This window comes from Arachis hypogaea, chromosome 14 (genome assembly GCF_003086295.3).
Source record: "Arachis hypogaea cultivar Tifrunner chromosome 14, arahy.Tifrunner.gnm2.J5K5, whole genome shotgun sequence".
Classification (NCBI taxonomy): domain Eukaryota; kingdom Viridiplantae; phylum Streptophyta; class Magnoliopsida; order Fabales; family Fabaceae; genus Arachis; species Arachis hypogaea.
In genome coordinates, this window is record NC_092049.1 from 141,505,807 (window position 1) to 141,530,143 (window position 24,337).

At 32.6% G+C, this 24,337-nt stretch overlaps 5 protein-coding genes across 7 annotated transcripts; 1 reads left to right on the top strand and 4 right to left on the bottom strand.

Moving 5' to 3' along the window:
* Positions 1-3,013: 3,013 nt before the first annotated feature.
* LOC112798117 (TMV resistance protein N-like) lies at positions 3,014-6,638 on the bottom strand. The gene is made up of 2 exons (XM_025841295.3): positions 5,880-6,638; positions 3,014-5,271 (listed from the first exon to the last, which is right to left on the bottom strand). Exons 1-2 carry the CDS (start codon positions 6,341-6,343, stop codon positions 4,068-4,070), a joined length of 1,668 nt encoding a protein of 555 aa, XP_025697080.1. The 5' UTR covers positions 6,344-6,638; the 3' UTR covers positions 3,014-4,067.
* A 1,761-nt stretch (positions 6,639-8,399) lies between these two features.
* On the bottom strand, positions 8,400-9,065 carry LOC112795472 (TMV resistance protein N-like). The gene is made up of 2 exons (XM_025837402.1): positions 9,048-9,065; positions 8,400-8,792 (listed from the first exon to the last, which is right to left on the bottom strand). Exons 1-2 carry the CDS (start codon positions 9,063-9,065, stop codon positions 8,400-8,402), a joined length of 411 nt encoding a protein of 136 aa, XP_025693187.1.
* A 212-nt stretch (positions 9,066-9,277) lies between these two features.
* LOC112798118 (uncharacterized) lies at positions 9,278-15,070 on the bottom strand. The gene is made up of 14 exons (XM_025841296.3): positions 14,562-15,070; positions 14,251-14,324; positions 13,933-14,010; positions 13,167-13,242; positions 13,014-13,078; positions 12,201-12,302; positions 11,636-11,725; positions 11,488-11,562; positions 11,374-11,406; positions 11,211-11,264; positions 10,958-11,020; positions 10,711-10,773; positions 10,237-10,305; positions 9,278-9,835 (listed from the first exon to the last, which is right to left on the bottom strand). The coding sequence occupies exons 1-14, from the start codon at positions 14,602-14,604 to the stop codon at positions 9,638-9,640; spliced, it is 1,083 nt and encodes a 360-aa protein (XP_025697081.1). The 5' UTR covers positions 14,605-15,070; the 3' UTR covers positions 9,278-9,637.
* Positions 15,071-15,378: 308 nt separating this feature from the next.
* On the top strand, positions 15,379-21,334 carry LOC112798119 (sphingosine-1-phosphate lyase-like). 3 transcript variants are annotated; one of them, XM_025841299.3, is made up of 15 exons: positions 15,408-15,783; positions 15,956-16,001; positions 17,029-17,173; positions 17,308-17,367; positions 17,798-18,022; positions 18,101-18,242; positions 18,396-18,446; positions 18,557-18,648; positions 19,124-19,250; positions 19,683-19,698; positions 20,050-20,157; positions 20,264-20,318; positions 20,407-20,553; positions 20,703-20,781; positions 21,051-21,334. In XM_025841299.3, exons 3-15 carry the CDS (start codon positions 17,166-17,168, stop codon positions 21,171-21,173), a joined length of 1,233 nt encoding a protein of 410 aa, XP_025697084.1. In that variant the 5' UTR covers positions 15,408-15,783; positions 15,956-16,001; positions 17,029-17,165; the 3' UTR covers positions 21,174-21,334. The 3 variants fall into 3 exon arrangements, with proteins under 3 accessions (XP_072071716.1, XP_025697084.1, XP_025697082.1); XM_025841297.3 differs by having other exon boundaries at positions 15,412-15,783; positions 17,029-17,180; XM_072215615.1 differs by lacking the exon at positions 19,683-19,698 and having other exon boundaries at positions 15,379-15,783; positions 17,029-17,180; positions 19,124-19,266.
* Positions 21,335-22,614: 1,280 nt separating this feature from the next.
* Positions 22,615-24,337, bottom strand: LOC112798120 (small ribosomal subunit protein eS19z). The gene is made up of 4 exons (XM_025841300.3): positions 24,093-24,337; positions 23,357-23,447; positions 23,037-23,220; positions 22,615-22,920 (listed from the first exon to the last, which is right to left on the bottom strand). The coding sequence occupies exons 1-4, from the start codon at positions 24,174-24,176 to the stop codon at positions 22,848-22,850; spliced, it is 432 nt and encodes a 143-aa protein (XP_025697085.1). The 5' UTR covers positions 24,177-24,337; the 3' UTR covers positions 22,615-22,847.

Below are 24,337 nucleotides of genomic sequence, written 5' to 3' on the forward strand. Positions count from 1 at the left end.
AATTTAATTCTATTGAATTAATTATTAAAGGGGTCATCGTTATTTCTATTTTTAAATTTTTTTTAATATTATTTAACAATTCTAATAACATAATAACAATTAAAAAAAGTAAGACGGTACAAAATTGCAATGACGATAAGATTGAAATACCCAGTGATAAAAGTATATTGATAATATACACTTAGCTATTACTAACAACTATGTTAGTAATTACTTAAAATAAATAATAAAATAAGTTATAGGATATTATTTTATTTAAATTATTAATAATTAAAAGAATAAAAGGTTAGTAATTATTTTTAAAATAGACATTAAATTTAATTTTATGGTACTAATTTATTTGAATTGTTAATAAAATTTATAATTTTCAGATTTATATCTACTCAATTTATATATTTTATTTTATTTTACTTTAACAAAAAATTGATACGTACATTTTTAATTATTTATTTAGAAAGTATAGCGAAATCAGTTATATCAATTATAATTAGTTATCGATAATTGATATCAATAAATTGATTGTATTAAATTATAAGATGAATAATGTGTAATGAATGTTATGAAATTAATTATAATAAATTAATAATTACTAAAAAACTAAAAAAGGAACTTTTTTATTACTTTTTAATGGATATACATTTTTATAAGTTTACTTTCTCTTTATCTCTTCCTTTCACATTTATTTCTTTTAATTTATTGAACTAAATCAATTATATTAATTATTTATATTAACTAATTAAGTACTTTTTAATAGATTATTATAACTGTGCCTTTAGACTATAAGTTAAAAATATTATAAAAAATCTTTTATAAAAGTTGTTGAAAAATAAATATTTTTAAAATGTGTCTTTAAGACACAAATTAACTAAATTATTTTTCAATTTAATTAGTTTGATTAATTCAATTGTATTAATTATAACTAATCAATTATGTAATTTTATTTGAGTAAGATAAATATTTCATCATTTAATATTTTATTTGATTCATTAAATTACATTAATCATAACTTCAAATATTTAATTTAATTAGAGTAAATATCAAATTATTTTAAATTTTGTTTGATTCATTAAACCAAATTAATTATAACTAATTTATCATTTAATATGATATTGATAAATATTAAATTATTTAATAAATAATATATAAAACAATGAAATAAATAAACTCAATTAATTCAAATTATTATTTTATTATTTTATATATTCCTTTTCTCCCTCTTTATTTTGTACTTTATGTAAAATATTTGTAATTTTTTATTTTTTATCTTAATTTTGCTAATATTTTTCTATGATTTTGTTTTATATTAATTCTTTTTTTATTTATTTTGATTAATAATTCTTAAGGGTATTATTATTTTATTTAAAGATAATTTAAATTTTTTGTAATATATTTATAAAAGTTGATTAATAGGTTTTTTTTAAAATATTTTTTTGAAAATTTTTTAATAAGATCGTATTTTGATTTTTCTCTTTCATCCTTTGTATTAATTAATTATATCAATCTTCTATTGTAATACATTTTTTTATCTACTCCACATGTTATCTTTTCTATCTTCTTTTACTTTTTTAAATTGCTCTTTTTACTTTATTTTTAATTGGTTATTTTACTTTTACTTCTCATATATAGATTTATTATAATTCATCACAGGTTCTTTTTTAATTTAAGTAATTTTTTAGGTTATATTTTACCATTGATGCTTTTATTTTGTTTAGTGTATTTTTTTAGTCTGTGTTTAATATAATAATCTGTAAATATCTATTTTATTATGTAAAAATTAAATTTTTGCACTTAATGATAAAACTGTCGTGATGGTATTTTTCGATTTATTCTTTTAACTCATTAAATTCATTTTATTATAATAAATTAATTATATCAACTAATTGATTTGGTTAATTATTTAAATATCATACAATTTATTATAATTTTTATCAATCAATTAATTACAATTCAAATTGAATGATTATTTTGTTACGAAATTCTTATTTCCTAATCTATTTATAGGCAATACATATATTAATTATAATCGTAAATTAAGCTATTTTATATTAAATGACTTATATAATGGTCATATTATTTATTATCATAAATGCTGAATTAAATAAGTCACTGTTATTTTTTATTTAGAATTAAATGAAAATAAAACTAGATATACCATTTTATTTGGTCTTTCGGGTTTAATAGGTGTCATACTCAAATATAAATAGTGACTTCTGGATTTTAGTCTCCAACACATCAAAGCCATCTCCGTAACTCTTTATTCATAAAAGAAATTTCGATTTAACTCTATCAGGGATACAGAAGGTTTTCAAAGAACAAAGGAATGGTCTGAATTTGCACGAATTCTAATTGTTCGAACTTACGACGTTATTTCAGTTCGTTATCGTTACGAGAATGACTCTAATCTATACGTGTCTAAGGACTAGAATAGATTAAATATTATTTAAGTAATTTATTTCTAATATTGGTATTTGATTAAATTAGTTTTAGAAAAATTTAAATTGTTGGCTCAATTTATAAATTACGACTATTCTTTTTGAATATATTATTTTTATATTTTTTAATATAAAATTTCTTTCTTTTTATGATTTTTAAGTTTATTTTTTTTGGATATATATATATATATATATCACTTTTTTTCTCATTTTATATTTCAGATTAATAATGTAATTATTATAAATATTTTTTGTTCATATTTTAAGTTTATTTGATAAGTAAACCCTTGCACGTGAATCAAAGACAATACGATTTTATAGATTTATAAGTGCTAATAGCCTTTATATTTAATTTATTTTATAGTGTGATAATAACCAATACATTTATTAGTGAATTTAACTATTACTATATTATTTATGATCATATTCATCAGTATATATGTCTGATTTATAAAAAAAAGTAAATTATTAAAATCGATTAATAACTATTTTAGAGTTAATCCAATTAACACTAAATTAAAAAAAACAAACAATAAATAACGTTATTTTTTTATTAATCAAATTATTATAATTCAACTTAATTTAAAAAAAACAATTTAAAATTATAATTTTAATCTTATCACGTATATAACACAAATAATTATACTTGTTAATTTATTAATTTTTATAAATAACTCATTAAATGTAATCACCCGTCCGATAATCATCATAGTCTATAAACTCCAAGTTTCTACCCAAGGAACGCATTTGTTTAGTAACCTCCTTCAAGTCATGGCAGTTATAGAAGACCGCACGGCGAAGACGAGGCATCGCACCTTCTTCTGATGACAGACGTGTGATATTCACACCGTCCATGATAAACACTTGAAGCCGCAGAAAGCTCCCAGCAGTACCACAATTAAGAGTTTCTTCCTCACAATTTCCATATCTCACTTTCAAAATTTGAAGGTTGGGAATTTGTCCCAATGTATTCATATCTTTGGATTTCAAATCCTTAAAACCTGACAAGGTAATCTTGATCAGATTTGAAGGAAATGCAATTCTATCTAATGGAGTCCGACATTCTTCAAACATAAGTACCAGCTTACGTAGATTGCTTAGGCAGTGCAGTCTCCTCAAGTTTTCTTCTGTTGAATCTATTTTTAAACCCAGTTTTCTCAAGTTGGGAAAGCAACCATTGTCAAGTAAGCTCCCTAGTTGTGAATCGGCAGACACATAACCTAAGGTTTGGAGATTCTGCATTTTATCATTTACTCCAACTTCATCTGCTGATAAACTCACGCCAAATTCACTACGAAGATGTCTCAGTTTCTTGAAGCCCCCAATACTTAGGCCATTGATAACATAGGTCATATCACATGTTTCTAAACTCTGAAATTTACATAAGTCATTTGATTCAGAAAAGCCCGTTTTCAAGAACCTGAGGCTTTTGACCAACCCCTTCAAATACTCATCTGTTACTGTTCTATTTATTTTTGTGAACGATTCTGGAAAATATAGCACATTAACTTGGCAATCTTCTGGAATATGATCTGGCCACACATGTTCAACATCTTGATAAATGAACAACGAACAAGTGCATGATTCATTACATGTTACTATACTGGCATAGGATCCTACATGATTCATTACACGTTATCTTGGTAAACCCTTGCAAGTTTCAACAATTGATCTGCCAATAGATTCTAGCTCAGGAGGACAATTTCTTCTGCAGAAAACCTCCTTGTGAAACAGTTCCCAACTTCTTTCTTTATCCATAAAGGAAAGCTTGTGATGAGGTTTCTTTGACTCTGAAACATAAGCCACCTGATCATTACGAGTAGTTACTAGTATCATGCCACCATTGTTGTTTTCTGGGAAACAATTCTTTATAGTGCGCCATGCTTTACTGTCCCAAACATCATCAAGGACTACCAAGTACTTTTTTCCTTCCAGACATTTCTTCACCTTCTGCTTTAGCTCCTCTTCACTACTTGAATCTTCAAATTTAGATGCAGACGGCTTCAGACACTTGAAAAGGCTCTTAAAAACTTCCTTTCCACTGTAATCCTTGGAAACAGTTGCCCATGCACGGCAAGGGAATAACATCTTCACCTCATCGCTATTGTAGATCTTTCGAGCAAGGGTGGTCTTGCCTAACCCACCCATGCCAACAATGGAAACAACATTCCCAGGAGAATCTTCTTCCTTGAGTTGATTAATCACAATTTCAAAATCTTTCTCCAATCCCACTACATTTTCTTCCTTCACAGTAGAACTACTTCCTTCAGCGATGCAATATTTCTTAACCTCAACACAATTGTTCAAAATATGATCATCTAGCACATCTTCATATCTTGTTGTTATAATGATCCTACTACCAGGACCAAACCAATCCATTCTTCTAGCTAGTGAATCCAGTTGTTGTATATTATCAACATCATCCAAAACCAGAAGAACTCTTTTTTGGCCTAGTCTTTGTTTAATTTCAGAGGATCCTTTGAATGTGCTTCCAATCTTAGTCCTGACCTCCTCTCCCATCTCAGAAAGAAGAGTTTCTTGTAGATGTTCTAGGCCACCACCACTTTCGTTTGTTTTCTCACTGATATTGGAAAGAAAACTTGCAGTTACAAAGTGAGGCCTAATCTTGTTATAGAGCTCCGCAACAAATTTGTTTATTTCATCACCATCTCCATGAATTCCCAGCATGAAACAGGTAGCATGAGAACCAATCTCTAGAAGTGATTTTGCCTCCTCAAGTTCAGAATCACATCCAAGTGGACGGTCGATATACAGAGGCAAAGGAGGAAGTCTTTTTGTGACCTCTTCAACAATGTTGTCAATAGCCTCACCCCATGCTCTGCATCAAACATACATACACATTTTCTTTTTATTTTAATTTTTTCTTCTTTTATACAAATATATATACTACTATTAAGCAAGAGTATCACAGAAAAATAATTGAGATGATTTTACAACGGAATTAACAAAGATCAAAACATAATTAAAAAAATTGCTGTCTCGCTAACAGAGAACTTAAATAAGCACTTATGGAAGTAGAATGTTTTAATATATATATATATATATATATATATATATATTAAATAGATTATTAATGCATTGAAAAACAGAAGTTTTCTTTTTTATTCCCTTCTAAACTCATTATTAACTCAGATCTCATAAACTCAGTAAAATTGGGTTAAACCAAAATTTAGTACCTTGAACATCAAAATAAGTAATTCTGTAAGAAATACTTTTAACTAAACTCTTAAAAATAAAGATCTAACATTTAGTTTTAGTCTATTGATAAATATTTTTATGTTACTTTAAAAGAAATTCGTATAAATTTAGGTAATTACAGTATATCAAACATTGATGATCATATACAATTGAAAATCAGAACTCAAAAGCATGTATAAACATTTAAAAAGCTTTGTGTACAAAGTAAATAACTAATTAACTACTCACGTTTTCTGATCACAAAGTTGACCATAAATCTTGCCTACTTCAGACAACGCTGACTTCCATGCTTCCAACTTGTGGTTGTTTCTTCCTTTTGCTTGATGAGCAGCCATGGCTGTTTCATACTTATTTTTCTGAAACTGCACATCTGATTTTGCCACACGGAAATAGACCGGTAACACCGGTCGCTTTGTTCCGTTGCCGGAACACTCCATGATCTTGACGAGTTCATCAAGGCACCACTTGGAAGTTGGATACTCATCACACAGTATAAGAATTGACATCCTTGATCTTTCAATTGCTTCTAGAAGAGCACCTTCCAGTTCCTCACCTATTCTGAGATTCTCGCTATCTCTGAAAGTCTCGATTCTTTTGTTGACCAAAGCATGATAGAGTGCGTCTGTGAATTCGCGTCTTGTGTGGCCTCTGAAGCTCAGAAAAACATCATACTTGAAATATGAAGCTGCCATGGTAATTTGCGATAATGCTAGGCTTAATCGTAGTTGGAATAATAATGACAAGAGTCAACAAAAGAAAGAGCAATGTATATAGAAACGGAGATTAGGTGATCAACGAAGTAACAACCAAATAAACGCGGAGCAAGTTTCTTTGTAGTTGCTAATTCTAAATATTTTAATTGGAATTTGCACTTACATTATGTATAAAAAGTTAAAAACATACAATATTTAATGGTTATGACTTATTATAAGCATTGCTTTCTTTATGCGTTCTTTATTTGCTGTGAAGAAGCTGCTTAGCTCTCGTGGATTGACTTGGAGAGTCCTCTAATAATTATATTAAATGTTTTTTTTTTTAAACTTGGAATAAGTGATAAAGTAATAGGTGTTTGGCAATAGCTAATTTCTTACATTATTTTTTGGAGTAATCGTTCAAATTTGTTTTCAACTAATTTTTAATTAAATTCTTTAGTCTTTAATATATTTTAATTATTTTTAAGATTTTCAAAATTTATATAAGTACAGATTAATCTTTTCAAAGATTTTAGTCACTTTTTTAACATATATGTTAAATAAATAAAGACTATATATCCATTTTGGTCCTCAAAGAATTTCATATTGGACATTTTAGTCCTCAACTAAAATTAATTACTCGATTGGTCCCCTAACAATTAACTCCGTCAGTCACTTAGGTCTTTTACTCCCTTAATTCTAACGGAGGACAAAATAGTCCCTGACAACTCTAACAGGGGACAAAATGGTCCTTGATTTTCTCTGTTCGAAAACGACACTGTTCTCTCCCAATTTTCATCATATCTCGCATAACACTAACAGTCTAACACTATAACTTCAAACTACACAATGCACACTCTATAAATTTAATGTTCACAAGAAAAAAAATTCTCAACTTATTCTCAATCAATTTATATTCAGAAAACTAATGCCTATATCCCTCAACTAGTTGTCGTCTTCGATGGATCCCATGAATCTAGACAGCAAGTCTGATTTGTTAAGACTCGTCGTCGCTGTTGCCATCTCCCTCCTCCTCTGCCCTAACATCTCCATGACCACATTCTCCACCACTCCGATCACTTCCTTCAGCTTCTTCTCCGAACCAATGTTCAGTAATCGCTTTAGTTTTCATATGAGCGGCAACGGCGACATTGCTCGTTGTAATAGCTTGGATGCGAGGTCGAAACTGTCTGCCAACTTGGACTCTAGGAAAGAAGGAAAGAAGCACTCGGTGTCTATTTCAAATGAGAATTTGCATATGATGTCGAAGGAGAATCTTCTCATGATGTTCTAATATCCAACAATCTATATTGCTTGCCGAAGAGTGGAGAAAGCCGTGCCCTTGGAGTAGTTGTGGAACTTGGTCTTAAGGATGTCGTGGACGTTGTCGGGGTTGGAGGTGATGTTATCAAAGACATGAAAGTGGATGCTTTTGGTAAGTGAAGTGCATAGAAGGTGGATGTACCAGTCACAAAGATTTAGGAAGTGTGTGGTCCATGACATGTTGAGGTAGGTGCGACACGTGTGACAATTACATCATGGCTTAATCTTGAAGCTAAAAAGGAGGAAAGAAAAGATGGAAAAGAAGAATGTGAAGGTGAAGAAGGAGAGTATAAATAGGGTTATGCGATATATGATAAACATTGGGGAAGAATAATGTCGTTTTCGAATAAAGGGGTCAAGGATCATTTTGCCCCCTGTTAGAGTTGTCAGGGATCATTTTGTCCCATGTTAGAGTTTTCAGGAACCATTTTGTCTTCTGTTAGAGTTGATGGAGCCAAGGACCTAATTGACTGACGGAATTAATTGTTAGGGACCAATCGAGTAATTAATTTTAGTTGGGGACTAAAATGTCTGGTTTGAAATTCTTTGAGGACCAAAATGAGTATATACTCATAAATAAATTTTTAACAAATGTTAAAATAAGATAATTACGTTTCTAAATAATATTATTTTAAGACAAAATAAATACTTATATTTTATTGTGATCCCAGCGTTGACCATAAATCTTGCCTACTTCAGACAAAGCTGAGCTCCATGCTTCCAACTTGTGATTTTATCTGCCTTTTTCTTCATGCGCAGCCATGGCTTTTCCGTATTCATTAAGCTGAAACTGCACGTCTGATTTTGCCACATTGAAATAGACTGGTAACACCGGTGGCTTTCTTCCGTTTTCCGAACACTCCATGATCTTGATCAGTTCATCAAGGCACCATTGCGAAGTTGGATACTTATGACAAAGTATCAGAATTGACATCATTGATCTTTCAATGGCTTCAAGAAGAGAACCTTCGAAGGTGTCGATTCTTTTGTTGATCAAAGCATGATAGAGTGTGTCTGTGAATTTGAGTCTTGTGTAGCCTCTAAAGCTCAGAAAAACATCATACCTGAAATGTGATGATAGTGCTGCACCTTTATCTGATGATGATGAACCTCCCGTGGTAACAATCTTTGCAAGTTTTTAGTTGCAATAACCAAGAGTACTCTACAAAAGTTATGAGAAAAATGGACATAGAAATGTAGATTAGGTGAAGTAGAGTCATTACAAATGTAGACTCTGTCTAAATTGTAAATATTTTAAATTTTTAATTACAATTTACGTTATTTTATATGTGTATTTTAAAACATGTAATTGATGTTATAGAACTTTGTTCAGGTGCGTGTATTTTGAGTAGTGCCACTAAGCATTAATTTTAACAATTACTTGCCCCCTGCCCTTCATCGAACGAATTAAAACACAGTAATCTATATTTCTACACCTGTTAATCTAGTTAAGATAGTAAACTCGGGTGCCCCAATAGTTTTTCATACCAAAAAAGTGCTTCCATAGAAAAAGGTAATTCTCGAGAATAAAAAACTATTAGTTCAGACTTAGATAATCTTTGGTTGATTCGTAAATCGTACTCATACTGTTAACTATCTATAGACAAACACTTTCATAATTAAAATCGAGGTCTTATTGAATATAGTAGCTAAGGAACCATGAATACCATATACAAGGGCATAAGAATGGCCCGACAATTAAACTAAAGTTCTATAGATTTTGTACTTTATTCAAAACTAAAGTGAACAAAACAATTCAATAGACTTTTCCCTTTCTTCTTTTTTAAACCTCTTTTCGGATTTAACAGTTCAATATGGAACAAACTAATAGTCTTTGAAGTTTAATCCTCATGAAGCTGAATGGAACAGCAGCTCTACAAAAATTCACTGCCCAGTCATTTCTATTCAAGACTGGCTTGGGCACAACTTATAATTGATGTCACTTAAAAAACAAAAACAGGCCTGTTTTTGTTAACTACTCGAGCGGATTTGCTGTACAACTGAATCTGTTGCACTGCGTGTTCTGGTCAGAAACGACGGTGCATAGCCGGTAAACTTCCCAAACAAGCCAGAACTGGAACTGTGGGTTTGAACATCTTTAGGAGGAATTATGTTTGAATTTGTGCGATTATTTGTGTAATTCGTCTCCTCTGAAATCTCAGCATCCTCCTGAAAAGACAGACAGAGGAGCTTAAATATGAGACCAAGGAGCAACACACAGGCAGCAAAATTCAAGAAAACAGATCGAAAAATAAAATAGGATGATAATTTCAAGCAAAAGAAAGAGAATCACCCCCCCCCCCCTTTTTTTTTTTTTTCTTTTTTTCTCCCTTTTTTAAATGCAAATGAAGCACATCAGTAGAAATGCAAATGGATTAACAGTTCATGAAAATATTTTATCTCAGCTAACAATGAGGCACAAACAACTCTGTCAACCGTGCGTAACCACAAGCAGATAGGCAACCAACAATTTTCTAAAATTTCAAACAAAAAATGGAGATTAATCATTTTGGCACACAGCCAAACTTCTCTAAAGGAGGCTTGTCACGATTAGTAAGAAAAGTGCAAACCTGGTAAGATCCAGCAGAATTCGATGGAGAAGGAGGATCAATTGACAAAGCCGGAGGCATAGATCCATTCTGTTGAAAAAAGAGATAGTCGGAACAAATAATCAAGCATGCAATGGGAGGTTGCAGTAAAAACTTCCCTAAAAAGCAAAGCACCACCCTAAAAGGTGCATATATCCTTTACCATATGTTTTGATGAGGTAGGGAAAAAGAAAGGGGGCATGAAGTGTTAAATGTTAATGAGGAGTAAAAGGAATGAATAAACAAATTATAGCACTAACTACTAAGCCCCACCCTTAATTTGGACTATTAAGTTAAATTATTATTCATTTAGAACTCCTTGGTACTTCCAATTAAGGACATAGATCAAATTGATACTGACTTCTTGCTTTTAAAGTTTCATTCACCACTTTGCTTAGATACTTAACAATATGCTTCAAATTGATTTCCCAATCGCAATTAAGGTAGATATATTACCCTTGACAATGGTGTAGCAGATGGTGGCTCAAGAGATAGCCTTGAAGGACCCGGCAGCGTAGCCTGTATAAATAGGATTACAAAGTTAACAATAGAATAAGTTCTAAAGAAAAAATTGGGCTAAATATTGTTAAACTAGGAGCTGAAATTCCTAATGATTTATTGTCAAACTCCAAATGCATGATACTACTACTTTCAAATAGGGCATAATTGCAGTCATCAATAAACGTGGAGAGAAAGTGGTTACCCTAGAAGAAGGGGAAACTGGTGGTAGCTCACTTGCAGGCTTGGGAGAATTGATTAAAGATGCCTATATAATTACCAAAAAAAAGGAGGTTATTTGTTTGAGAAAAGGAAAAAAAATAGTTATTATTAATATAACAATTAAATGGAAAGAAGATAATTAAAATAATAAAACAAGGCACACTTGAGAATTAGGCTTTTAAGTCTAGACAAATAAAAGAAATCTATTCAAACGGAAGTTCAGTTCATGTTCTTGCCTGAATCTCTGTAGAAATATTGCATAACCTATATACTCCTTCAGTTGTGGCCACCTAGGCAGATAAAAACAGTAAACCATGAGTCTAAATAATATCACTCCCCACAAACAAAAACAATTTTTATCCAAACAGTAGACAATGAATTGAATTTAATTGATTATACCTGCTTCTTTTCTATTTCTTTGATTTTTGATTCCTGAGAAGCAAGAAATTATGGTTAGTTTCAAAATCCAACATTAAAACTAAAGGAAATAACATTAACTTGCAATTGATTTACCAGGACATGGACTGCAACTCGCACAGACTTGAAATCTCCGCTTATTGTATCTGCTTCCTGTTGAATTACCGAGATCTACAATAGAAGAAAACATTATTAAACAGCAAGGAAAAAACAGAAAAGAAAAAATTGCGAACTCTTTACTCACCTCCTCCCTGGTAGTTTCAGTAAGGGAAGCACATTCATCTAAACTTTTATCCAGACGGTTGATTCTAGCAGATAACTTCTTTTTGGCATCCTGAAACCATTGCATATAACCAAACATCCATTCCTAAGTCTTTTCATGGAAAGCCAAAACATAAATTGAGCATAACACAAAAGCCAAAACTATCACTACGACTAGTATAGCAGTGATCATTATTAGTGCTATTTTCAAAAATTATTTTATTTGAATTACAGGATATAACCATAGTAATTATGAGAAAAACAACGAATGCATGTTATGCAATTAAAATTATAAGAAAAATAGTTACAAAAATTATATTAATACACAATAGCTTGATAGTAATCAAGAAAGAATATCATTTTGTAATGAGAAAAAATCAAATTGATTATGAGTAAACATCATTAACGATCAACAGCAATTACACTCATAAAAGAATCTATTATAGTCATCAAAGACATGTATGCAACTATACATATATAAATATACAATACTAACTGCAACTGCTCGGGCTTTGACAAAAATAAGAAGACCAAACAATAAAAAGTACCTCAACTGATTCATATAGCTTCCCCATCTGATTACCAATAGATGTGCAAGCATCAGATAAACCACGCCTTGTCGCAAACATCAAATCAGGAAGTTTCCATCCCTGCAAAGTGCAAACATAACCAAGCCACCATACCGAACATCAACTAGGAGAACATATGTGGAGATAGGAATGAAGAGACGAAGATTAACTTCTGTTTCTTTTATCTTTAGAGTACAGTGTTTGACATTTAAACCATAAAAAAGTTAAGCAATATTTTGAAAAACTATAATAAGGTCAATGATCATCCGTTTCTAGAATAGTATATAACAGACAGGGACAGGCTTACATGTAGCGACACAAGTAGTTAGAAACAGTACTACTATCCATTAAATTTCTTCAGCTCCCCCTTTAGGTATAAAAAATTTGTGGTGTATGGATTTTACTCCCATAGACTAAAGTTTCAAGATCTATCACTTGTACAGCCCAGACAACTAAACATCATTTAATTGGAAATAATGCAAATTATTATGCTCAAAATGACATGGAAAATATTGATAGCAAGCATCAGCATGACTCAACCAAAAATCACAGTAAAAACTACTCAAACAAAACAATAGAATCAACAATTCACAGAAATGGAGGATTTGGCTTTCAAGGAATGTGTACGTCTAGAAAGACAAATCCTCCACATCCCACAATTTCATTTTCTTAGTTTTTAACTCTAGAGTTGTTTTCTAGTATGTGTTTCCTCTCCCAGTTTTAGGTTGATGTAATTTCTTGTGTTTTATAAAAATTAAATAAATAAATAAATCACAAGAAAAAACACATTACCTTCCACCAAATATAGCCATATCCTGCCACAACAATAACTACCACTGTGACATATTTCTTCCCACCTGTGTATTGCAAAAGTTAGAAAATAATGTAAATTGTAAAATAACAAAAGGACCCCAAAATGTGTAAGAGGAAGTAGATAACTAGAACCTGTTCCACTTGCATTTACAATTGTGATTGATCTATCTCTAGCAAGGAGTTGTAGTTCCTGCCGAAGGCTGTTAACCTGTTTATGTAAAGGATTAATGAACATTGTCAATTACCCTGATATTGAATATATAATTACAAAATCACCATTTCTTTTAGCCATTCAAATCGTCAACAGGGGAAAATATCAATCTTTTTTAACTATACTTTAACTCTTTGTAGCTTGTATATAAACTGTGAAACATGGTGATGTTTTTATTCAATTCTGTGAATGTGAGAGAAAAACATTCAGCCAATAGCTAGAGACTATAAATAGCTTCTTAAGTAGTGCCTATCACACCCATCCGCCCTTTACCAGATAGTACATATTGGGCATAAGGATTTTGATGTTTTAAGTTATAAATGAAACAAGATTACATCCCGTCCTCCCCTTTATGTAAAAATGCTAGAATAACATCTTATAAGATAAATCTTATTGCTAATGAAACATACAACAAAAGGTTAAGATCATAATAGTGGCAAACAGTCCCACAGGATACAAACATTCCAACAATTAACAAGCACAACATGCAAAGCTCAGACCATATTGAATAGACAAGTTTGCCAGTGTGTTTCTCTCATGGTCATAACTAGAACAAATACATATTTCCATTTAGTATAAGATTCATTAAATGTAGTAACCTTGTAGACTATAGTTAATGATACCAAATGCTGTTCACGATCAATATTATCAAATCATTGAAAATTGAAAAGACAACAGAAAGATAACCTGAGCAATCAAAGCATCATTATGTGGCTTTTTACCAGCTGGAGCAGACTCATCACTTTTACCTAGCTTCCAAAAAACCTGGAGTGCAAAATAAACATGAAACTGCATCATATACACAAAACATGAACAATTTCTGGGCCACATTGTTGAAAAACATAAGATAAATAAAAGTAAAAATAAGATAAATATACACCACAATCTTATTCATCTATCAATTTTCTACAACGAGCAAAATCATACGCATAATTACATCATTCATCAAATGCTTAAATGCACCAAAACAAAATGTGAAACCGGCATCACAACCGTAAAACTAACCTTGTAAGCACCGGAGACAACACTAGAGATATCAGGAAGACCCCCCTCCTTTGCGAGGACCGAACCAACAAGACCTACAATACACACAAGCGGATTTCCCCGAGGTCAGAAAGGTAATTTCACAGTAACACAACCCTACCAATCAAACCAACTCCGGTTTCAGATATCATCACCATAAACGCAGCTAAATTACGATAAACATTAAACATAGATGCGAAAAACACGGTGAGAAAAAAACAAAATCGAAGCTAAACACTTAATATTAAAAATTAATAAAACAGAAGAAGGAATCAGAGGAGACGAGTGTGAACCTGCACCAAGGAGGATCGTGAGCTTGCCGAGTGGAAGAGCCATGGAAGAGAGTGATACTCAGCAAAGCAGCAACTATCGGAGGATGAGTGTGTGGCGAAGCATTTAGCGTGAAACGCAGGCGTTTTGAGGGTTCGGAGATTTGTGCGATTGTGATTTGTTAGTGACGGAACGAGAAAACGAGGGTTCTTCTTCTTCTTCGCGGGTAGCAGAGTAGTTACAAAATTGGGAATTCGTGAGTTTTGCTTTGATTTGAAAAACGAGAACGAAGGACGAACCCTTGAGTCTCTCTCTCTCTCTGGTTTGGTTGCTACTCCTTATTCTTCATTCCACCCTAGTTTTCTCACTTAAGCTGAGAATAATAAATTAATAATAAATAAATAAATAAGTATATTCCCCTTTCGATTAAAAAGAATTAATAGTTTATTCGTTTATAAGCAACTTTTATCTTGTGTTGAAAAATATCGCGATTTTTTATTTTAGGTTAGATAAATATTTGTTTTGAGTCTTTATCATTGTTTTCTTGATAGATAAATTATACTTATCTCTTCTAAAATTTGGTTTAATTCAATTCAAATTCAATTTTTTATTTTTTTAAAATCATACATTATCCTTCCATGAAATTTAAATAATTTTAAACATAACCATAACCTAAAATTTAAAACCTTGAACGAATTACTCCGTTTTTCGAGGGTGGGGAAGGGGGTCCAATGAAATCAAAGCCCACAACTTGCTTCGAATTATTGGATAGGAAGGCCCAAATCAAAAGCCCAATTACATCGAACAAGAGACTCCACGGTCCACGCTACCGCAAAGCTTAATGCATTTTTAATCACTTTCTTCCACGCCACGCAACGCAAAGAGACAAAGAAAAATACCAACCAATCCATTTTTTCTTTCCGTCTTCATCATTACCCGAAAATACAAATTACGGATCAAAAGACTGAAGACTTATATTCCTTCGTCTCTTACACACAAAATTCACAAAAGAAAACAAGAAAAAACTCCAATGGATTATTCTTCTTCGTTATCTTCTCTGAGCTTTCATTTCAATAGCTTCAGAGCTTCAGCGAACTCGTTCCTCTCACAATACGAACCTCTTCTTCTGCTTCTCGCTCCTCTCTTCTCTCTCATCCTCGCACACTTGCTTCGCTCATTTTTCAATCTCATCCATGAAAGAGGCCTCAAAGCTTCGCTCCTAGGGTTTCTTATGAGCTCTGTCAAGTAAACCAAAAACTGTAGCTACATTTTAGTTCTATGTATATTTTTTATTATTTAATCAGCTGAGAAAAAATAAATAAATAAAAGAAATCAGCTCAATATTGATTAATATAGTAATAATAATTTGCAAAAATTTGACTTCTTCTGATCTGTGATCTGTGTTTTGGATTGGCAGATTGATCCCTGGAGTGAAGAGTTACATTGATAGAGAAAAGCAGAAGGTCAGGTCTAGTGTAATTTTGCTGGATTGACATTTAAACTTGAATTGAACTCTGATTTTTTCTTTTTTCATTGTGATTGGTGTGGCAATCAATTATGCAAGTTACGTGTTTGTTTCCTGGATTAGTGTCTAGTTCACGTTGAGCCATTCATTTCTTTTGGTTGTGATTTGGCATTTGAGCTGTGATTTTTGGCCATTTTTGTTTGTTTGTTATGATTAGAGAATTAGAGTGTACTGAGTTGAATCCTTAATATTAGTGATTGGGTTAGTTCACCAATTCAGTGGTTTTGAAGTTGCAAATGTTCTGAGATGGGGAGTTTCTTCCTTGCGGGAGTATGTCTATGCCGTTTTGGTTACGAGTCCCCATCAGATTGTTGTGTTATCTATTTTTGTATATTAAAAATGAATAACGGTAGGTAACATCGAGACTTGATGTTATGCAGTTTTTTTTGTTTTTTTTTCTTTGCGGTTTTTAATTATTGACAGTGACGGATGAATGAGCGAGTCAGTGCATGTCGCTAGTTTTCCATCGTATGTACTTGAAAGTTGAAACTTGTGCGTTTTTTTTTTTTTTTTTAAAAAGAAGGAATAAGTAAAAAAATCAGGGATGGGTTTTACAGATATAGGTCCCCACTAAATTTTTTGCTTTCAGTTTTTTGGGTGAGAGGAAAAACAGGGGTGGAAGAAATTTATGAACAAAATATAGAGTAAAAAATTGCAATAAAAATTTATTCATGAATTCCTGACTGCCAGTTGGTTGAGAGATCAGCTAGGTTAGTCGACTGAGGATATTTGTCAAATCCAGACACGGAAAGATTCAATCTCTTCCATAAGCACAAGATGATTACTGAGTAATTTGTTAACCTGAGTATCAAATAAGATTGGGAATGCCATTTTAGCAATTGGGGTTACACATGTTGCTCTTTCTTTATTTGTCAACAATGTGGTGTACATTTTGCTGCTTTCTTTGAGTCATGAAACATGGATTGTGATTTATTTTGTTGTTTATCTGGTCATTTTGGGTGCAGGTTGTGGATAAAATGCAGTCTGATGGTAAATCTAAAAGAGAAGGTTGGAGAACAGAGTTGCCAAGCACAGGACTAGGCACTTTAGTACTTGAGAAAATGAAAGAGGAGAAAAGAAAAGATGTGGCTTGGCAAGGCAAATGCTCTGGTACAGTGTATGTTAGTAATTTTGGTAACGTTAGATGTTAATGTCTGATTATTTTTGCTTGGTATCCATTTTGTTATTGGTCCATATGATTGTACTTACATATAGATTCTTTTCCATTTATTTGTTTCTTGCAGCTACATTGGTGGAAGTGAAATTGATGGACATTTTTCTCTGATAAATGAAGCATGCTCAATGTTAGTAACATGGAAGTCTTTCAGCAGTACTTTTTTGTTCATGTCAATGATTTTGATATATATTGATTGCCAAATATGATATTCAAGCTTCTTAAGTTACCTGTAGATGGATTTAGGCATATTTCAGTGGTTTTGAATATATTTAAAATTTCAGCATACCTTGTTCAGAGAACCTGAGTTCATTTTCTTTTCAGTCTCCGACTATTGATTTTTATTATCAGGCTCTGATTTGGCTTCTTTAATAGTCTTCCTTGGGATTTACGACTTGTAAGCTTTCTCATTGTTGGAAATTTAAAATATTCGAAACTATCATACTGTTATGCCTTCTTGATTTTATATACATAAACTTGAACCTTTGCTGGCGAGATTGTCACTTGAGTGTTTAAAAACCATATTATCTATATATTTCTGAGTCTAATGCATCTTTCAGGTTTGCACATACCAATCCCTTGCATTTGGATGTATTCCAGAGTGTTGGACGCTTTGAGGCAGAAGTGGTTGCAATGACTGCAGCACTTCTTGGAAGTCAGGAAAAAAGTTCTGGAGGACAAGTATGTGGCAATATGACATCAGGAGGGACTGAAAGTATATTATTAGCGGTCAAATCATCTCGTGATTATATGAAATCTAAGAAAGGAATTACAAGACCTGAAATGTATCATGTTCATTACTAGACTTTTGGTGAATCTCCATCTTTTTTATCTTCCTAAATTAATTTTCCTTTCAATTGTAGGATAATTCCTGTGTCTGCACACTCAGCATATGACAAGGCTGCACAGTATTTCAATATCAAACTATGGCGTGTTCCAGTTAACAAAGACTTCCAAGCGGATGTAAAAGCAATTCGACGCCATATTAACAAAAATACCATCTTGGTATGCAAAGTTATTCTTCTATGCTTCTGGTGCTAATTCCATTACAAAGATTCAAAGTTCTTGCATTCTTGACTGGAGGTTCCACTGTATGCAAACTTCAGATAACTTGTATTCTTGCTATTAAGTGCAACTGACATTCATATGATAATACAGATTGTTGGATCCGCTCCAGGGTTTCCTCATGGAATAATTGACCCTATTGAAGTAAGTTCTTTGTTACTATTTAATTTTGATCTAATTGCTGAAAAGTGAACATAACTTCAACTTTATTGGTGAATTTCACAACGTTGATAATGTGAAACTTTCTTTTGTAGGAACTTGGTCAGTTGGCATCAAGCTTTGGTATTTGTCTCCATGTAGACCTTTGCCTGGGTGGCTTTGTATTGCCTTTTGCCCGTGAGCTTGGGTATGCATAGCATAGCTTATTTCAATAAATATTCTTTCAGCGCTGCTGTCAGTATACGATCACCTTTGGTTCTTACTATGTTACTGTTAAGGTTCTATTCTAAATTTTAAACCTGCCCTTTGGATCCAAATCTGCCACTGTGGGGTTTTTTCTTCTCTAGTTGACAATAATTCCATTTTCTCATACTGAGAAGCTTTCCAAGAATTACTTGACAATATCACAAATGCACAAACCCAATTTCTTGTATCAGCATGTCTTGCCATTATGTAACTGGCAGAGTATTGTTTTCATCTTTTTGTTTGCAAACTAGGGTCTATCTATAATGTTTTCACAATTGATTTTATATTAAGCATGCTGCATATGGAATGACACAAACCATGCAAAATGGGAGAAATTGGACTGTTGTATTGGAATGATTGATAGCTCTGAGGTTGTTGATATAAGTTTAAGTAATTTGTAACTTTTTTCTACCTAGGTACCCTATACCACCTTTTGATTTTTCTGTTAAAGGAGTATCTTCAATATCAGTGGACGTGCATAAATATGGTTTAGCTCCCAAAGGAACAAGTATAGTCCTGTATAGAGACCATGAAATCAGAAAGGTAAGTCATTGGCCTGGTCATAAAGTATTAGGGTAGTGACAGGTGATGCAATTCCTTTTTTGAAAAGTTTACACTTGCATCCAAACATTGGTTACTGAATATGTTTGCACTTAACTTTTTCCAGCATTTTTGAAGCACCTACAGAATATCTTGTTGAATCAGGATTTGTTTTGTTTTGCAGAATAGCTTGTGACCCTATTGTAATCTTTTTTCTTGTCAGATTCCATGTTCTATAACGAAATGACAAATTCTTTTTATTACAACCCAGTTCTCTTCCATTTATATTCCCCTTATCACCTTTATTTTGTTCCTTCTATTTTATGGATTAAGTTCTCTGCAATTTCTCTTCCTGTTATTGGAATATTGTTTGTTGACCCATTTGCAGCTGATTACTAATGTACTTATTTTCTTTCTGCCATCTGGGTTCTGCAGCATCAATTTGTTGCGGGTAAGTCTACCATTTCTTTCTGACAAATATTGTGTCTTGAAATTATTTATACTGTAGAGTGTACACTGTGCATAGAAATACCCACGTGTGTGTGCTAGTAAATGTATGATCCTGCTTAAACAATATTATAATATGGGAAGCTTACTAGTGCTCTATATTCAAGTAATTGAAAACTTCCCAGAACGAGCAACCTGAAAAGAAGAGGAAACAATATAGGTGCTGAGATAAAATAAGAGCTAGCCTAAGTTTTAGACAATGGAGAGTGATGCATCTGTTTGCATTGCTTTGTTCGTTATTAGGATTAGTTCTTTTGGTTTTAAAAATTAATTTCCAAATTCTACATTTTCACAGTTACCGAGTGGAGTGGTGGGTTGTATGTGTCTCCAACCATAGCTGGAAGCAGGCCTGGGGGTCTAATTGCAGGGGCATGGGCAGCAATGATATCTCTAGGGAAAGAAGGTAACTGCCTATCTCAGTGGCCTTCCAATGATTTGCTTTCCTTTTCTGCCTGTTCTAGTTCTTAATTCATGGTATATGGCAAATCAATGGTCATTTTGTTCTACAGGTTACTTGGAAAACACGAAAACAATTATGGAAGCAACAAAAAGAATACAGAAAGGGTACATATACTATGTTCCTTGATCCATCTATGGCGTTTTGCCTTCACCTTACAAAAAATTTTCAAAGTAATTGTTTTGCCATGTGCAGCATAGAAGAAATTTCTGAGTTGTATGTTGTTGGAAGACCCGACATGACCATTGTGGCTTTTGGATCTAATGTCCTGGACATATTTGAAGTCAATGATTTGATGACATCCAAAGGGTGGCATTTGAATGCTTTGCAGAGACCCAACAGGTTGGACTGGGATGGGGGAGCTAGCTCACTGAGCTAGTATTAGAATTATTTCTACACATTTCATGATTATACAACTTGATAGATTATTATGGCTCATCTTTTTAAGGAACTGAAGATATTTACTCTTTTGCATTCTGGTTTTCCGTCAGCATCCATATCTGCGTGACACTGCAGCATGTGCCAGTTGTTGAAGACTTCCTCACTGATTTGAAGGAATCCGTTGAAACTGTAAGTTTTTTTACTTGATTTGGTATCATAGTTATTCTGATTGGAATATTGGATCACTAATTCTGCCATGCATGGTATCATAGTTACTATGATTGGATCGCAAATTACGTCATGCATGCAATTTGCGATAGTGTTTTTCCGGGTCACTAGCAGGGTGGTTGTAGTTGAGACAGTTGATGTGACAATTAGCTTAATTCAGAGCAATTGTCTGTATTTACTTTGTATTTTCTGTTTCGCCAACCATTCAATGTTTCTTTGTCCAATTTAAGGTGAAGGAAAATCCTGGTCCTATAAGTGGAGGCCTAGCACCGATATATGGTGCCGCAGGGAAGATGCCAGATAGAGGCATGGTCCAGGACTTGCTGGTGGATTATATGGACGGTACCTGCTAGTGGCTCTCATCAAATACTAAGACATCCTTTACCAGATTTTTCTGACATGTACTGTAATTGATACTTCTCAAATGATATTCGATTATACTCTGCATTCTTTCATGCTTTGGGGACTCGGATGGTAAACAATAAAGCCAATGTCTGTTTATTGTTTTGGGTTCCATCTATTATCTACTTAGTGTGTATTAATAGGTGCTCTAAAGTACTTGTTAATCCTTTTTTTTATAATTTAAACGTGTTATAATAATAATGTGAGGTTAATCAAGATAGTAAAACTCTTATATTCTATGTAAAGGATTTTAAGTTTAAGTCTTACAAATAACAATATATTTTATAGATTATACATAATGAATAATATTTTAAAGAGAAAAAAAAAAAGATTGCTAACCAAATCTTTCTCATATTTTTATTATATATACTTGAAAAAGATAATATACAGAAAGAGAGACTAAAGTAATAATATAATGAATCTAATAACATTTAAAATTTCAAGTTTTCTGTAAATTTGTCATGTTAAATATATTTTGTAACAATATAAAGGATAGCAGTTATCGCATGATGGAGAATAACATTTATCTAGCTAATTTTGCATTAATATCATAATTTTTTACACTAAATTATGTAATTATAAAAAAAATACGAAAATTACAGAAATCGTTAGTTCATATCAAGAGTCAAAATTATGATCTTTTATTGTTTGTTTTCGTTTTTGCTTAGTGTATTTTAATTTATTATCAATTCTAGTAGAGACTAGAGAGAGATTTATAGTCCCTTGAAACCAAATTTGTGCCTAACATTACTTGAATTTGTCTAGATGATGGTGATCTACTAATACATCAAATTGAACTCTAGTATACTAGATCCTAAACTCATGGTTCCTTAAGACACAATTTTTCATAACCATTACTAGACACACAAAAGATATTAGACAATAGACACTAAACCCATGGTCCCTTAGACTAAATTGTGCCTAACTTTACATGAATTCCTCTGGATGATAACGATTTCATTATACATTGAATTGAAGAACTTTGGTGAAGAGAAAATCGGGTTGTCCTTTAGATTCTCAATGTCATGAGGTTGCCGTTTATTTACCTCTCTTTGCTAAACCAGCAAAATGTACATGTAATAGAATATCATTTCAAAACAAAGGAAAATACATTATTTAATTGCTAAGTCCAAAATAATCAAAAATAATTTATTTGAACTAAAATTTTATAACGTCACAAATTTTATTATTATTACCATACATCTAAATATCTGGTCTTGAAATAGAATGAAGACGCTAGAATGTGAAGATAAAGTGAATTGTTTGTCTGAGGCTCTCGGATTTTCATGCTGCATGCTTCTTTCGAAAGAGCAAATAGATTGTTTCTCTGGTGAAAAATAGGCTCTCAATATGAGGGGAAGCATCACTAACGTTCCCAACTATTCCATACCATTAAAAACGTTGAAAATGATAATGTATTGATAATTCAAATCAAAATCTTACTAAACAAAAACTCCAAACTAATGTAAAAGGATAAACTTTGAAATAAAAGATACAAATTGCAAAACGCTCAGCAAATAAAGCTGTTCAACTTAATATTTTCCTTAATGCCATCTACTAATAATAACCAAATTTGATTCCTATGAGCACATGCAAATGCAGCTTTAGTTCTCAGTAAAAACCAATCAAGGAGCAATCACAATGCGGCCGGCAACTTGATCGAGATCCCTACGACCATTAGAAGTCAATCTTCTTCCCCTACAACCCATAGAAACAACATCAAGTTTATGCCATAGATATTATATTAGGTAATGGAACTTTTTTGTTTAATGTTTTGGGATTTACGGGGTTCATAACTTTCATTAAAGCCTTACCCCTTTGTATCGAGCTCAATAATGTTCACTTTTTGCAACTGTTGCAGAATGTGCCTGGCTATACCGCCACTGCTCTTGCAAAAATGCGGGGGACGGCTTCCATTTCTCTTGCTTCCACCATAGATCCTCCTAAAAGCACCAACACCAAGGCCACCTCTCAGATAAACCTTCCTTGCCATGGAGGCTACAACAATTACAGAATCCCATCAGTCTTAACAGCAAACCTTAACATTTACCAACAGAATGAATCATATAGAGAGTATGCAACCATGTTAATGTACAACAAAGTTCCACCCTAATAGTTAAAAGAATAAACTCACCAGCTCTAATATAATACCAGTCAGGATCATAAGGAGCCAATTCCTTAAACTTTGCAGTTTTCACAATGTCTGTCCACTCAGGCAACTCCATCTGTTTAGCAATTAAAGAGTCAATAAATTAGCATGTACAAACTTCATTCCCCTAATCCATCACTGAAATTTTATTACATTCTACATACAAATTTCTACATTGACTCAAAGAAGCACCAAATTTTCAGTAACAAATAAAAAGGAATGGAAGTACTGGACAACATTTCATTCAATTAAATACAGAGAGAGTTCATTGCTATCTCTTGGCAGCATTATAACTGAAATACTTTGACCAAATACTGAAACAGAAACAGAAGCATTAGCAGCTATCATTATGTGCTCTAGAGTGTGAGACCAAAGCCATTAAAGACCAACAAGTTGTCACTCTCTACTTCATCCAAATTTTCTTCCACATAGATGACCTCGTTGAACTTCAACTAAATCCAAAGCAAGAGCTTGCTTAATTTCTACTTATCCACATTAAGACTATTCATTACCATATATTTTGAACAAAAATGAAAACAAAACCTAAGAACACTCCAACCTCACATCATCAAAATAACCCAAACAATAGAGACATATAACATAACCTAAAGCAAGACGAACTACGAAGCCCCAAATGAACTTGAGCATTGAAATGAAGGAACTTGTGAAATCAGAGAAATCCAGATAGAGAATAGTGATGATTAAGGTGGAAAAATCGAACCTTTCCAGAACGCTTGAGGTGGGAGGCATAAGCCTTGACGAATTCATGAGGCGAAACATCCTTGACGGTCCTTGAAGTTGCCATGGCTGAAGTTCGAAGCACAGACAATGCTAACCTCAGCTCCGAATTTCTCGCAAGAGAGGATGGAGAATCTGCGCCTCAGATATGAAATTAGGGTTTTTGCTTCGTTCCGGGTTTTCATTTTTATATTTTTGCCCGACCCGATTCTATTGGGCCTCTCTCTT

Bases quoted from the DNA above. Each gene is read 5' to 3' on its own strand.
- LOC112798117 (XM_025841295.3), bottom strand. From the start codon at position 6,343: ATGGCAGCTTCATATTTCAAGTATGATGTTTTTCTGAGCTTCAGAGGC. The intron at 5,272-5,879 runs GTGAGTAGTTAA...TGTTTGATGCAG, and splicing joins CAACTTTGTGATCAGAAAAC to AGCATGGGGTGAGGCTATTG.
- LOC112798118 (XM_025841296.3), bottom strand. From the start codon at position 14,604: ATGGCTCTTCCACTCGGCAAGCTCACGATCCTCCTTGGTGCAG. The intron at 13,079-13,166 runs GTTCTAGTTATC...TGCAATACACAG, and splicing joins TGTAAATGCAAGTGGAACAG to GTGGGAAGAAATATGTCACA. The intron at 11,726-12,200 runs GTACTTTTTATT...CAATGGTTTCAG, and splicing joins AGCTATATGAATCAGTTGAG to GATGCCAAAAAGAAGTTATC.
- LOC112798119 (XM_072215615.1), top strand. From the start codon at position 15,569: ATGGATTATTCTTCTTCGTTATCTTCTCTGAGCTTTCATTTCAATAGC. The intron at 18,243-18,395 runs GTATGCAAAGTT...ATGATAATACAG, and splicing joins TTAACAAAAATACCATCTTG to ATTGTTGGATCCGCTCCAGG. The intron at 20,158-20,263 runs GTAACTGCCTAT...TTTGTTCTACAG, and splicing joins GATATCTCTAGGGAAAGAAG to GTTACTTGGAAAACACGAAA.
- LOC112798120 (XM_025841300.3), bottom strand. From the start codon at position 24,176: ATGGCAACTTCAAGGACCGTCAAGGATGTTTCGCCTCATGAATTCGTC. The intron at 23,221-23,356 runs GTGAGTTTATTC...TAATTGTTGTAG, and splicing joins CTGGTATTATATTAGAGCTG to CCTCCATGGCAAGGAAGGTT. The intron at 22,921-23,036 runs GTAAGGCTTTAA...TATGGGTTGTAG, and splicing joins ATTGAGCTCGATACAAAGGG to GGGAAGAAGATTGACTTCTA.